Raw genomic sequence first — 12,790 nt, 5'->3', positions numbered from 1 at the left:
ACCACGCGCTGTGCCCACATTACAGACGAGAACACGGATGCCGCCAGGTAGGACCCTGCCCGGGGCCTGCAGCTCCAGGTGGCGGAGCAGGGCCTGCCCAGACGGGCAGGGTCCCGGAGGATGCCCTTCCGAGGCCGGTGAGCGGTCGGCTCTGCCCTGGCCCCGGGGGAGCCTCCGGATAACAGGCCCCAGGTTTCTCCGGGCCCCGGGGCCCTCGATCCCATCGCGCCGCTGAACCCGCTTAACCCGCTTAACCCGCGGCAGCTGCCGGCCCGGCTGGGACGCAGGAGCTGGAGGGAGCCCTACGGAGCCCCACCTGCGGGGACAGCTGTGCGCCCACACCTTCTCCGCATAAAAGGGACCCTCCTGCTCCAGACGCCGGCTCCGGCTTCAGCACTGACCTCGACCTTGACCTGCGGGACGCCCCGGCCCCCGGTGCCATGCGGCTGTGGCCCCTGCTGCTCTGGCTGCCCCTGGCCCTGGCCCTGAGCGGCCAGCCCGAGCCCCAGGCCCCGGAAGATGCGGGTGAACTGCACTGCGGGCCCCAGGGCCTCCAGTTCACCCTCCACCCCCTGGGCCCGGGCTCGGGGCCTCCTCCCGCGCTGATAGCCTGGGGTAAGGCTGCTGCCCGGACGCCCCTGGTCTGGACCGGGCAATGGCTCCTCTCCTCTGCCTCCTCCGGCCTCCTGTCCCCCTCAGCGGGCCTTGGGGTTCCGCTCCTGGGCGGTGGGTGGCCCTGTGGAGCTGGCCGCTCCCTGCACGGTCGCCGTGGTGACTGCCCCCCCCCCCCGGACCTTTGCCCCCCCTCCCCCCAGACGACCACGGTCAGCTGCACCGGCTGCAGAACGACTCCGGCTGCGGCACCCGGGTGACGGGGGGCCCGGGCAGCGCCCTGGTGCTGGAGGCGGCCTACGGCGGCTGCTACGTCACCGAGTGGGTGAGTAGGACCCGGGCCTGGGGACCCCGAGCCGCCCGCTGCCCGGCCCCCAGGCTGACGCCGGCCCGTCTCTGCAGGGTTCCCAGCACGTCATGCCCGTGGGGCTGGAGCAGGTGGACCCAGCCGGGCACAGGGCGGTGGCCACGGCCCAGCTGCTCAAGTGCCCCGTGGGCCTGCCAGGTACGGGCTGGGCCGGGCCACCTGCGCCGTGAGTGGCACCTGCCACTCGTGAAGGTGAAGGCGGGGCCTGACCCCCTCCCCCACGCGCATCCACCGGATAACCTCCACCTGCGGCCCGGGGTCTAAAGGGGCAACGCTGATAAAACGGGGCGACAGACCCGCCCAGGCCACGCGGATCTGCCGCCCCAGCCCCTGCCTGTCAGGAAGGCGTGCGGGAACGCGGGTGCTGGGCGGAGGGCACCCCCACGGGGGAAACTGCCCTTGCAGGAGAGTAAGGAGCCCCCGCTTCTAGGGATCTTGTTAGACTTTCTTTCTCAGAAAGGCCCGAGTTCGGGGTCTCTCCCAGGTGGCCTCGATTGGCCTCACTCCCCGCGACCTCCCCGCCTCCCCGCGGGCGGGACAGGGCCGGTTCTGCTCCCGTGGCCCAGACCCGACGGGAGCGTTAGCCTTCGGAGCAGAGACCCCTGAGGCCCCGGCTCCGTCCCAGCTCGGGCCGCTCTGCTCGCCACCCTCTAGGCCGCGACGCGCCGGGTGCTCACCTGTGCGACTCGGTCCCCGTGGGGGACAGGCTGCCCTGCGCCCCGGCCCCCGCCACTCCCCGGGACTGCAAGGCGCTGGGCTGCTGCTACCACCCCGGCGGCAGGTCCTGTTACTATGGAAACACAGGTGAGGCGGCTTCTCTACCGGCAGCGGAGGAAATTGCCTGTTACCTGCAGCTGAGCCTGGGGGAGGGCTGGTCTCCCCCATCCCCTCCCCCCACCTCAGGAGGCAGGTGCCGAGCGGGACCGGGGGCTGGAGGCGGAGGCCCAAGCAGGGCGTCCTGAACCCCTGGGCTCAGGGCCTGAGCTTCCTCCAGGCTCCTGGCATCTGGGCTCCTAGAAACCACGCAGAACGAAATAACAGGCGTCCCGGGCAGTGTGGTGCAGTGGTTAGAGCCGGCCTGGGCCCCAGAGGGTCTCTGCTTTAATTCCCAGTCAAGGTTTGACCCCCCCAGCCCTGGTGAGGGCACATGTGGGAGGCAGCCAGCTGATGGGATGTGTCTCTCTCACCCCATTTCCCACTCTCCCCCCTCCCTTCCTCCCTCCCTTCTACTCTCTCTAAAATATTAACTCATGGACAGAGTTTGCTTGGGTGAGGACTTTATTTTTTTTATTGAGGTATTATATGTGTACATATCTTACCATTACCCTGCCCTACCCCACACCCATTCATGCTTGGGTGAGGACTTTAAAAATAACATGAATGCTGCCTGGAAGCCAAGTCCAGGTGCAGGCGCCACCTGGGTGAGCCCGGAATGGCCCGCCCCGGCCAGGGGAGCCCACAGGGTCTCCACGTCCCACAGTCCCACATCCCGCTGAGGCTTCCCAATGCAAACGCCCCTCGGCAGTGGGTGCAGGCCCCTCTGTCCTAAGCCCTGAAAACAGCGAACAAGAAACACCGAGGTGACACAGGGAGGCACCCGTGAGGGACCTGGAGCCGGGCATGGGCAGCTGGACCGGCACCCAGTCCCGGCCGCCCGTGCTACCTCTCAGGGGCGCCGTGAACATAACGAAACTCTTGGGGTCCCGGGCAGCCGGCCGCTGGCAGAGACACCCCTGAGCAGCCTCTGCTGTTGCAGTGACCTCCCGCTGCAGCCGGGACGGCCACTTCGCCGTGGCCGTGGCCCGCAACGTCACCTCCCCGCCCCTGCTCCTGGACTCCGTGCGCCTGGCCCTCGGGAACGACAGTGAGTGCCGCCCCCTGGTGGCCACACCAGCCTTCGCCCTGTTCCGGTTCCCCTTCACTGCCTGCGGGACCACCAGACGGGTGAGCACGCGGACCCTCCGCTGGGGTCCTAACCCTGGAGGCGGCTGGGGCGGGGGAGCTGGGGTTCTGGGCGGGAAGGGTCTCCTGATGCTGCGTCCAGGAGGCTGGTCTCCAGGACAGGAGAGCTCACCCCAGGGCCTGTGCCACCCAACCGCCCCTGAGCACGAGGCCTGGCGCCCCCACCAGCAGAGAACAGGAAGGGGCGCCTCTTATCCCCCTGCCCCGGAAGCAAGCCGGGGCCTCACCTGAGCTCACCTGAGACGGTGGCACCTCCTGGGGGCCTCACCTGAGTCGTCCCAGCCCCTCCCTTTCCTTAGTCCTCAAGTGAAGTGACATGACTATGTCCCCTGCCTTTGCCTGTGGACAGAAAACGCAACAAACAAGAACAGGATAGCATCGCGGGGGGCCGGGTCCCGCAGGCAGGGGCTGGGGCAGCGGTCACGGCCAGTAGGGGCTGGGGCGGGGCCCTGGCCAACAGGCATGCCACGTCTCCTGCACCTGCCCTCCCAGGTCACTGGGGACCAGGCCGTCTATGAAAATGAGCTGGTTGCAGCCCAGGATGTGAGAACCTGGAGCCGTGGCTCCATCACCCGGGACAGTACCTTCAGGTAAAGGCCTCCGCTCACCTGACGCTGCTCCCCTAGGCCAAGCTGCCCTCCTGCCATAAAGCAGGGGTTGGTAGGTGAGTCCTCGGTCCCCAGACCCCGACTCCACGGGACGTTTCCTGGCGACCAGAGAACCTGTCACCTGCCTGACCCCAGTGTTTCTCGCCTCCAGATGTTTCTTGTCAACTGTCCCCCCCCCCACCTCCGTTATGGTTTTATCTTCGTATCAAATCCCTGTGCACTCTTCACCGAAGGCGCCTGTTTCTACAGGCCCAAGTCTGTTCTCGGGCGTTTCTGACATCTTCCCCTCTTAAATATCGACCCCTTTCCACAGTGGTCTCCCCAACTCAAATAGAGCCCACCCCCCCAGGCCAGGAACCACGCCCATCATGTTGACAAGCGTGTCCAACCCCTGGCACTTAGTAGCTCCTCCCGCATGACACGCCAGGGGCCCGCCCGCCCACCGGGGAGCGGCTGACGCCCATTTCTCTGCAGGCTCCGCGTCAGCTGCACCTACCCCGTGAGCAGCAGCGCCCTCCCGGTCAATGTCCAGGTCTTCCTTCTCCCACCGCCCCTTCCCGAGACCCGGCCTGGAGCCCTCACCCTGGAGCTTCAGATCGCGAAAGGTGAGACCCTCCTGGCCGGAGCGCTCGGCTGCAGCCCGAGCCTGTCCCTCTTCGGGGCGTGGAGACCCTGCCCGCGCCACGGGACACTTGCCAGAGGCGTTGGCATGGGCGATGGCCCGTCTCACGCAGCCCCGAGCGTCCTGGCTCGGCCTTTCCGCCTCCCCTCACTGTGGCCTCTTGCAGATGGAAATTACAGCTCCTACTACGGCGCGGGTGACTACCCGGTGGCGAAGCTGCTCCGGGACCCCATCTACGTGGAGGTCGCCCTCCGCCACAGGACCGACCCCGCCCTGGGGCTGCTGCTGCGTCAGTGCTGGGCCACGCCCGGCCCCGACCCCGGGCAGCAGCCGCAGTGGGCGCTGCTGGTGAACGGGTGAGTGGCTCTCGCCTGTGCCCGAGGCAGCCCCCCAGGAACCACCCCCCCCTGACTGTGGGTGTCGTGCTTAGATGCCCCTACGCCGGAGACAACTACCAGACCCAGCTGATCCCCGTCCCGGAGAACGAGAGCCTGCGATTCCCTTCCCACGCCCAGCGGTTCAGCATCTTCACCTTCAGCTTCGTGGACGCGGGGGCCGGACGGGCGCTCGGGGGGCCGGTATGATGCTCCTTCCCTGCCCCCCGCCGCGGCAGGGCTCTGCACCCCCAGCTCCATGGTGTCCACGTGACACCACTCCTCGGCCAAGGCTGGCCTCCCAGGTTGGCTGCTGGTGCTGCCTCGGAATGATCCCGGGTACCAGTGACCCCGTGGCATGGGCTTGGGGTGCCGGGACCTTCTAACCCCTCTGGACAGCCTCGGGGGGAAATGGGGCTCTCGGCCTCTCAGGATGAGGGGCTACGCCATGACCCCCACTCTCTCGGCTCCCAGGTGTTCCTGCACTGCAGCGTGTCCGTCTGCCAGCCTGCGGGGTCCCTGTCCTGTGTGGCCTGCCCTGTGGCCAGGCGTGAGTATCCAAGCTCTTGACATGCGTCCCGGCTAACCTCCCACCCCGTGTGCACGTGACTTGGACTGGAGATGAGCCTATTAACGAGGCCCCTCCAAGGACTTCTAGGATGTTCCGAATCCCAGGCCTTTTCATCAGAAGTTAAAATCCTCCAGCAACTCTCAGCCTTGGCGTTTTCCATATGAATTTTCACTAAGCCAGGAGTCCAATGGTCATGGCTTACACGTGGCCCGATACACACACACACACACACACACACACACACACACACACACACACGCCCTCTACCTGGGTAGCTTGTAAAGGTAGACTCTACACCTGCTTGAAGCACCTCTGACTACGTGGCCTGAAGATCTACAAGTGGACGTGACTGGAGGCTTAGAATATGCGCTCTAGGGAGGCCCAGAGCTCGTGTGTGTGTGTGTGTGTGTGTGTGTGTGTGTGTGTGTGTGCGCGCGCGCGCATCATTTACTGTCTCGCCCCTGAATTAGTACCATCCATGTCCCCTGAAGCTCTAAGTCTCTGCTGGTACACACACACACACACACACACACACACACACACACACACCTGTTAAGTATCGCATGTCTGACTCCAACGCAACCGAGTCCACATCCCTTTGGAACTAGAACCAACAGGTCCAAGGCCCCGTCGCTGGCGAAAGACGTGGGATTCAAACAAAGCTCTGCTCTGTGAACCGATTACCAGTTACCTTTGCATGATGGTGTTCATATGCTATTTACTGTGTAAGTAACTGTTCAGGAAAGAGGGGCAGTGCAGGGCAGGGCAGTCTGACATGACCTGGGTGCCCCCATTCTGCTGCCACTGAGGTAAGAGCTCCATGAAGTCTGTCTTGCTCAGATTCCTATTAACGTACTAATGAGGTTTAAGACCTGCTCATCGGAGGTTCAGCGGGTGAGATTTAACATGGTCTTTTCTTCAGGCCTGGAGCAGAGCTGTCCATGTGAGGAACCCTGCCTCGCATCGGACTCACTCCCTAAACCCCCACCACCCCGTGTGCAAAACGCTAACAACCCCTCTCCCGCCTCTCTCCGACAGGAAGAAGAAGCTCTGAGGCCCATGACCCCAACAGCACCGCCAGCATTTCGAGCCAGGGCCCCATGATCCTGCTCCAGGCCACCGAGGACCCTTCCCCAAAGCTCCCTAAATACTCAAGTGAGTGGCAGACTTAACGGCACGCCTGGAGCGGGAGGCAAATCCAAAGCTTCCCCTCCTTCACCCCCCTGCCCCCCTCCACTTCCCTTCCCTCGCCCCCGCCCCCCCGCCCCCCCGCTCCCCCTCCCTCACCATCCACGTGGACCTCTCAGGTGACAGCTTGTTCTGCCCAGGTCACCGCCCTCACCTCCCCTCGCCTCCCCTCCACCAGGTGCTGCGGGAGACTCCCAGGCCTTGTGGGTGGCCGGCCTCTCGGGGACCCTCATTGTGGGAGTCCTGGGCGTGACCTACCTGGCCGTGAAGAAATGGAGCTGAGTTCCCCAGACCAAACGCACCAATAAACCGAGATTTCACCAGCAGCCCGTGCCCGCGTCTCATTGGCACGGCTGGTCTCTGGGTAGCTCGTTGCCCGTCTGCTGTTGGCATCTCTCCTTCCAGCTGGAGGGCAAGGAAGGGTGTGTTTTACCATGAACAGAGTGAAACCCGGGGCACCTACCTCCCTCCCCCAGCCCTTCGCCCTTCTGAGGGGAAGACCATGGGCCTAGAGGTGCATGGTTGGCTGACGGCTCGGTGCTCACAGGAACTAAGCATCTCAGACCGAGCAGAGATGCGCACAACGAAACTCGTCCACACGGTCACGCTGGGCAGAGCGGGTCTGGGGAAACCAGGGCGGGAGACACTTCCTTCTGGAGATGAACATCCTGCGCCAGGAGCTCCATGGGAGCACGTGCTGTGGGTCAGGCTCAGGGCGGTCTCCTTCCTCCCCAGCCAGCCCTGACAGGCGCCTGGTAGACGAGGTGTCCCCACTCGCCTGCAAGAGGGAGCTTGTGGTTGCCCGGCCTTCCAGCACCGTCTTCATCTTGGCTCTTAAACAGCTGCTTTGGGGTCAAACCAGGCCCCTTCACACAGCTGAGCAGGGAGCAATAGTCACTTAACTGACAGGGGCCCTGGACGGGACAGGAGCCATCCCAGATGCTTGGCTACACACACGAGTCTCATGAACACCGAGTAAGGGGGGCATTCGCCCCTAATTCCCAGGACCTGGGACATCCAGAGGTCACACACCACCAAGTGTGGGGGGCCGTCTGAGGGAAACGGGTGTGAGAAGCCAGGATCACTAGGTCAAGGGATGGGAGAGCTGGAATTCGGACCCACTCCATCTCGCCCTGAAGGCGCTCGGCTCTCGGTGGGACCGCTCCACCCAGCGGGTGTCGGAGGCCTCCCTGTCCGCCTGATGCTGGCGCTGTGGCGGCCGCCAACTCAGACCTAAAGGAACCCCCCAGGGGGCCTGAAATGAAAGCCTTTTCCCTGAAGAGCCGTGGATGGAGGGTGGTCGGGTCCCAGGCCAGTATCTTTCTTGGCCAAGATCAACTTGGATCTTTACTGAGCCTCCTGTCTTTTTGCATCTGATAACAGACGTGTGGACTGTCGGGGTAACTTGTCACTTCCCTTTTTCCAGACCCCCTCGGGGTCCAACGAACATAGACCACACATTCCCTCCCTGTTATGTTAATTGTTGGCTGTTCACTCTCCGATGCCCACCTGGGTAAAGGACACATGTGTCTATCATTTTACTTCTTATCCAATCCCAGAGGTTCTAGCCACCCCTGCCCCGACCCCCCCTTAGCTTTCTCCCGCCTCCCTAATCTATCACCAGTGGATTTCATGTAACTCACTTAGGCCTCCTCCTTGGATGGTAGTTTATAAAAATGGGTGCAAAACCGCCGTTCTCTGGAGCATTGTCTCAATGCATGGAGATTCTGCCGCCTGCCAACTGTCGACCGTTTGGCTCACACTCGCAAAGTCTTTACAGGTTTGAGTGTTTCTTACGTTAACGACAGCTTCCTCCCAGGGGCACACAGGAACAGTCGTTTTTGCAAGGTGACTTTGATTTGACCTTGGTGGGGGAAAAGCAGTGTGCGTTGGCGTTTTTGTCCGAGCTCCCTGAGGCAGACCCGGGGGTGGGGAGACGGAGCCGGGTCCATCGCATGAGCCTGGGTGTGGAGTCTGTGGTCGCGTCTGTGGTGGTGTCTGCATTGGGGGGCGGGGGCGGGGGGGGGGGGGGCTGCAGGCTGCTGACAAGGCTCTGTGGCCGAGTCCCATCGTTCTCAGTGGTTTCCACCCGGGAGCACACTGTGCCCAGGAAGCTGCAGCCAGGTGACCCTCTGTGGCCAAGTCCCTCATTGTGGGAGAAGGCTGGGAGAGGCCCTCTGCTGACAGCTCACTTCAACTCGCTGAGTCAACCTTTTTTAAAATATATATATATATAAATATATATTTTATTGATTTTACAGAGAGGAAGGGAGAGGGATACAGAGTTAGAAACATCGATGAGAGAGAAACATCGATCAGCTGCCTCCTGCACACCCCCCACTGGGGATGTGCCCGCAACCAAGGTGCATGCCCTTGACCGGAATCGAACCTGGGACCTTTCAGTCCGCAGGCCGACGCTCTATCCACTGAGCCACACCGGTCAGGGCGAGTCAATCCTTTAGCAATCACCACACAGACAGGCTCCATTCAGTCTCTCGGGGTGGCCCGCGCAGCCCCCCCAGGGAGCCCTGCAGCGCTCCGGGGCACTCCACACCCCTGCTTTTGAGGCCGATGGGCTGAGTGTCCCGTGCCTCGAAGGAGTCCTCCTCTCATCCCCCCAGGTCTGCATAATGAGATTCCTCAGTTGCCATTTTAGCCATTAAAAAACGAACACAAAAACCTCTGGTGCCTCAGGAGCCACCTTCTTTTGGCCACAAAAGAGAAATAAAATACGGAACCTCTAATCATTGAACTCTGACGGCACCACGGACGCGGCCTCCCAGCGGGGGCCTGGCGGGGAGCAGAGCAGAACGTATGACTGTAAACCGCGCGCGCAAGCGGGTGCCACTCACACACGACGCTTTGAATAAATATTGATTTCACGTTAATGACGCACCGGGCGCAATGAAACACAAATGAGATGCAGCGTTAACCGGAGCCGACCCTGGCGACCTGGCCGAGGGGGAAGGCCAGTCTGTGAAGCAGATGGCGTGCAGAGGAAAAGACCGATTTGTGCATTTCGACCCTGGAAAGGAATGTTGAGAAAGCATGGAATTTAATGACCGCTTGTTAGCATGGGCCACAGCCGACACAGTGGAGGCCACAGCAGACACAGTGGAGGCCGCGGCAGACACAGCGGAGGCCACGGCAGACACAGCGGAGGCCACGGCACACACAGTGGAGGCCACGGCACACACAGTGGAGGCAGTCTGGCTGGGCTATTTTCCTTAATGCCCACGATAACCCGGGAAGCGGGCAGTACCATCCTCTGCATCTTACAGAGGAGCCCTCGCTGGGGGCACAGTTGGCTGGAGCGTCACCCATACACCAAAAGGTGTGTCCGGTGTGTTCGATGGCAGCTGATCAATGTCTCTCTCTCTCACACCCATGGTTCTCTCCCCTCCCCCGCCTTTAAAGTCAATAAACATACCTTCGGGGGAGGATTACAAACAAGAGATTGCCGAGTTTTATAAAGTTGGTGCCTACGGTAGCCCTTCCGTGAATACTTCATGAGTGACAGGGTGCTGGGTGGCTGCCTCGCGGTGTCTGGCGGCCGCCGCCTCCTGTCGTGAGTCCCCAGGGCCGGGGAGCAGGTCAAGTCCCGACCTCCAGGCTGACCTGCTGCTCCAGGACCGCCCCCCCCCCGCCCCTGCCTCTCTGGAGCCCGGAAGCAGAGGGTGTACGTCCACGTGCTCATCCAAACTCGGAGCGGATGGTTCTGGCTCTAAGATGCCCTGTCCCCAGGCCACTGGCCCTGTGGTGCCCCTCCACGCTGCCCCGTCCTAGCGCACACTCCTCCTGTCTCTGCACTTTCATGGGGAAATAGCGTTCGTGTTCCACTGAACACAGGGGCGCGGGGGCTTGGCAGGGGCTCGCTCAGCGGTCGGGGGCCCTGAGCCCACAGCTCCGTGGGAGCCTTCCCTCTCAGTGCCCCGAACACGCACCCAAGATCCCGGCCGGCGCGGCTCAGTGGTTGAGCGTCGGCCTACGAACCAGGAGGTCACGGGTTCGATTCCCGGTCAGGGCACATGCCCGGGTTGTGAGCTCCATCCCCAGTGGGGGGTGTGCAGGAGGCAGCCGATCCATGATTCTCTCTCATCATTGATGTTTCTGTCTCTCTCTCCCTCTCCCTTCTGCTCTGAGATCAATAAAATATGTTAAAAAGCGTACACAAGCATGGCTGACATTCTCCATGGTGACTCCATCATGATGTGTGCCATGTTATCACCAGGATAACATGGTATTAAATGTACACTCATTGGCAGGGCAGAACCAAACCTGCCTCCCCCCCCCCCCCCCCCGCCACCACACACACACACACACACACAAATAAGCTGAGTTAAGGAGCGACCCACCCCTTCCTGACGGAGCCGCCTCCTTCCCCACCCGGGTAACTGCTGCCCAGAGGGTCACTTACTGAGGCCATTGCAGGGAGGCAGAGATAAGGAGGGAAGGGGGTTGCTGATGCACCAGGTGGGTGGGGGGAAGGCCTTAGGCCATTGGGGGTTAGATTGGGGAAGGATTGGGGTTTGCAGGACGGAGGGAGGGTTGGAAGCTTAGGAATAAAGCAAAAATTAAGTCTATTGCAACTTGCAGAATTCCTTACTAGGGCGCTGTTCTCAGAATGTCCACAAGGCAGCACTATTGCAACACCTCTCTGACCCCCCCTCCCCCCCCCGCCCTCACCCATTCCCCCCCCCCCACCGGGCCCCCCAGAGCCTGGGCTCAGAGGATCTCTGACCCCCCCCCCCCCCCCCCCGCCCTCACCCATCCCTCCACCCCCCCCCCCGGGCCCCCCAGAGCCTGGGCTCAGAGGACTGAGGAGAGAGGACCAGAGGCCAGGGCCCAGCAGCAAAGAGATGGGCGCCCTCAGTCCTGACGCCTGGGAAGAGTTTCGGTCCCGAAGACAATCCAGTCCCCGTTCTGCACGGAGGAGAAAGAGCAGAGCCTCCCGCGGCCAATGCCACCTCCTGACAGGACTGAGGCCAATTTCCATCACCGTCCCCGCTTCCCACCAGGCCGCCCACGTGGCCGTCCAGCTGCCGGGGGCAGACGGGTTGGCAAGCTCGGCAGCCGCCCGGGCCGCCTGGCGCTGGGAGATAAGGCCACCCTGTCGCCCGGCCGAGTTCCCATGGGGACGTGGCGGGTTGATTCATTGTCCTATTTGCGACGCCTCCACGTTTGAATTTGTTCTACTGAGGCCGGGAGAGAGAGAAGAGTGTTGCCGATGCCGGAGGCGTCTCAGACAGACGGACAGACAGGAGAGGGCTGGGACCACACGTCTCCCTATTGCCTGCCGCCCCCGCGCGGCTCTGACCAGCACTAGGTGACCAGCGGACAGCGAGTGGCCACGTAGCTGAAGCCCATTAGCCTCCCTCCCAACGTTTCCCACGGCAGGTCTCTCCCCTGGGCGCCGAGCCGCCTGTCACCGTCTCCTGCCTCTGACCCAGCACAGCTCCAACGGAGGAACGGCCCCAGGAAGCCACCCAACTTGTCCTGGCCTGTGTGGCTAAGTGGTTAGAGTGTTGGGTCACTGTAGGGTCTCGGGTTCGATTCCTGGTCAAGGGCACATACCCGGGTTGCAGGTTCAATCCCTGGCCCTGGTTGGAGCGCGGGTGGGAGGCAACCAATCCATGTGTCTCTCACGTGGATGTTTCTCTCTCTCTCTCTCTCTCTCCGCCTGTTGTTGTCAATCCTCCCTGCTCTGTTCCACTCTCTCTAAAAATAAATGGAAAACATATCCTCAGGTGAGGATTGACAACAACAATAACAAAAGAGACAGGAAATACTTTAAAAAATATTTATTGGAATATTAAAGATTTACTGAAAGTAAAGCACTGTGATACCTCATGTATAATATTTAATTAATGCTCCGAACAGCCCGTGCGGTAGAAGGTGTTTATGCCACTTTATTTATTTACTAGAGGCCCAGTGCATGATTGAATCATGCACGTGTAGGGTCCCCTACACGTTTTCGCTTTTGATCGCTGGTGCACCAGGCCTTTCAGAAGCCTCCGGCGCGGCAGAGGCTTCTGAAAGGCCTGCTGCCTGAGCGGACAGGCACCCAGCTCCCCCGCTTTTGATGGTCCGCGGCGGGAAGTGAGCTCGCTGCCCCAGAGGCCCCTTCTGTGCCGTAGCACAGCCATGGCGCCCACACTGAGCTCGCGCCGCCGCTGGCGACGCAGCTCAGCATCCCGCCCACCCAATCAGCCACCCCGGCCCCCCCCCCGAGTCCCGCCCCCCACGCCTCCTGGCCAATCGTGGGCATAGCGAAGGTACGGTCAATTTGCATATTTGTCTATTATTAGGTAGGATTTTTAAATATGTATTTATTGATTTTTTACAGAGAGGAGTGGAGAGGGAGAGATAGAAACATTGATGAGAGAGAAACATCAATCAACTGCCTCCTGCACACCCCTCACTGGGGATGTGCCCGCAACCAAGGTACATGCCCTTGACCGGAATTGAACCCGGGACCCCTCAGTC

General features: G+C 61.8%; 1 protein-coding gene across 1 annotated transcript; it reads left to right on the top strand.

Moving 5' to 3' along the window:
* The first annotated feature begins 440 nt into the window (after positions 1-440).
* ZP4 (zona pellucida glycoprotein 4) lies at positions 441-6,586 on the top strand. The gene is made up of 12 exons (XM_008149879.2): positions 441-615; positions 816-937; positions 1,015-1,117; positions 1,634-1,783; positions 2,736-2,923; positions 3,434-3,531; positions 4,024-4,154; positions 4,338-4,527; positions 4,602-4,749; positions 5,020-5,095; positions 6,155-6,271; positions 6,483-6,586. The coding sequence occupies exons 1-12, from the start codon at positions 441-443 to the stop codon at positions 6,584-6,586; spliced, it is 1,602 nt and encodes a 533-aa protein (XP_008148101.2).
* The last annotated feature ends 6,204 nt before the right edge of the window (positions 6,587-12,790 follow it).

This window comes from Eptesicus fuscus, chromosome 24 (assembly GCF_027574615.1).
Source record: "Eptesicus fuscus isolate TK198812 chromosome 24, DD_ASM_mEF_20220401, whole genome shotgun sequence".
NCBI classification, from domain to species: domain Eukaryota; kingdom Metazoa; phylum Chordata; class Mammalia; order Chiroptera; family Vespertilionidae; genus Eptesicus; species Eptesicus fuscus.
This window is presented reverse-complemented; position numbering and strand designations above follow the sequence as displayed.

Excerpts from the sequence above, each read along its gene's own strand:
- ZP4 (XM_008149879.2), top strand. The coding sequence starts at position 441 with ATGCGGCTGTGGCCCCTGCTGCTCTGGCTGCCCCTGGCCCTGGCCCTG. Across the intron at positions 4,750-5,019 it reads GACGGGCGCTCGGGGGGCCG|GTGTTCCTGCACTGCAGCGT; the intron begins GTATGATGCTCC and ends CTCGGCTCCCAG. Across the intron at positions 6,272-6,482 it reads AAAGCTCCCTAAATACTCAA|GTGCTGCGGGAGACTCCCAG; the intron begins GTGAGTGGCAGA and ends CCCCTCCACCAG.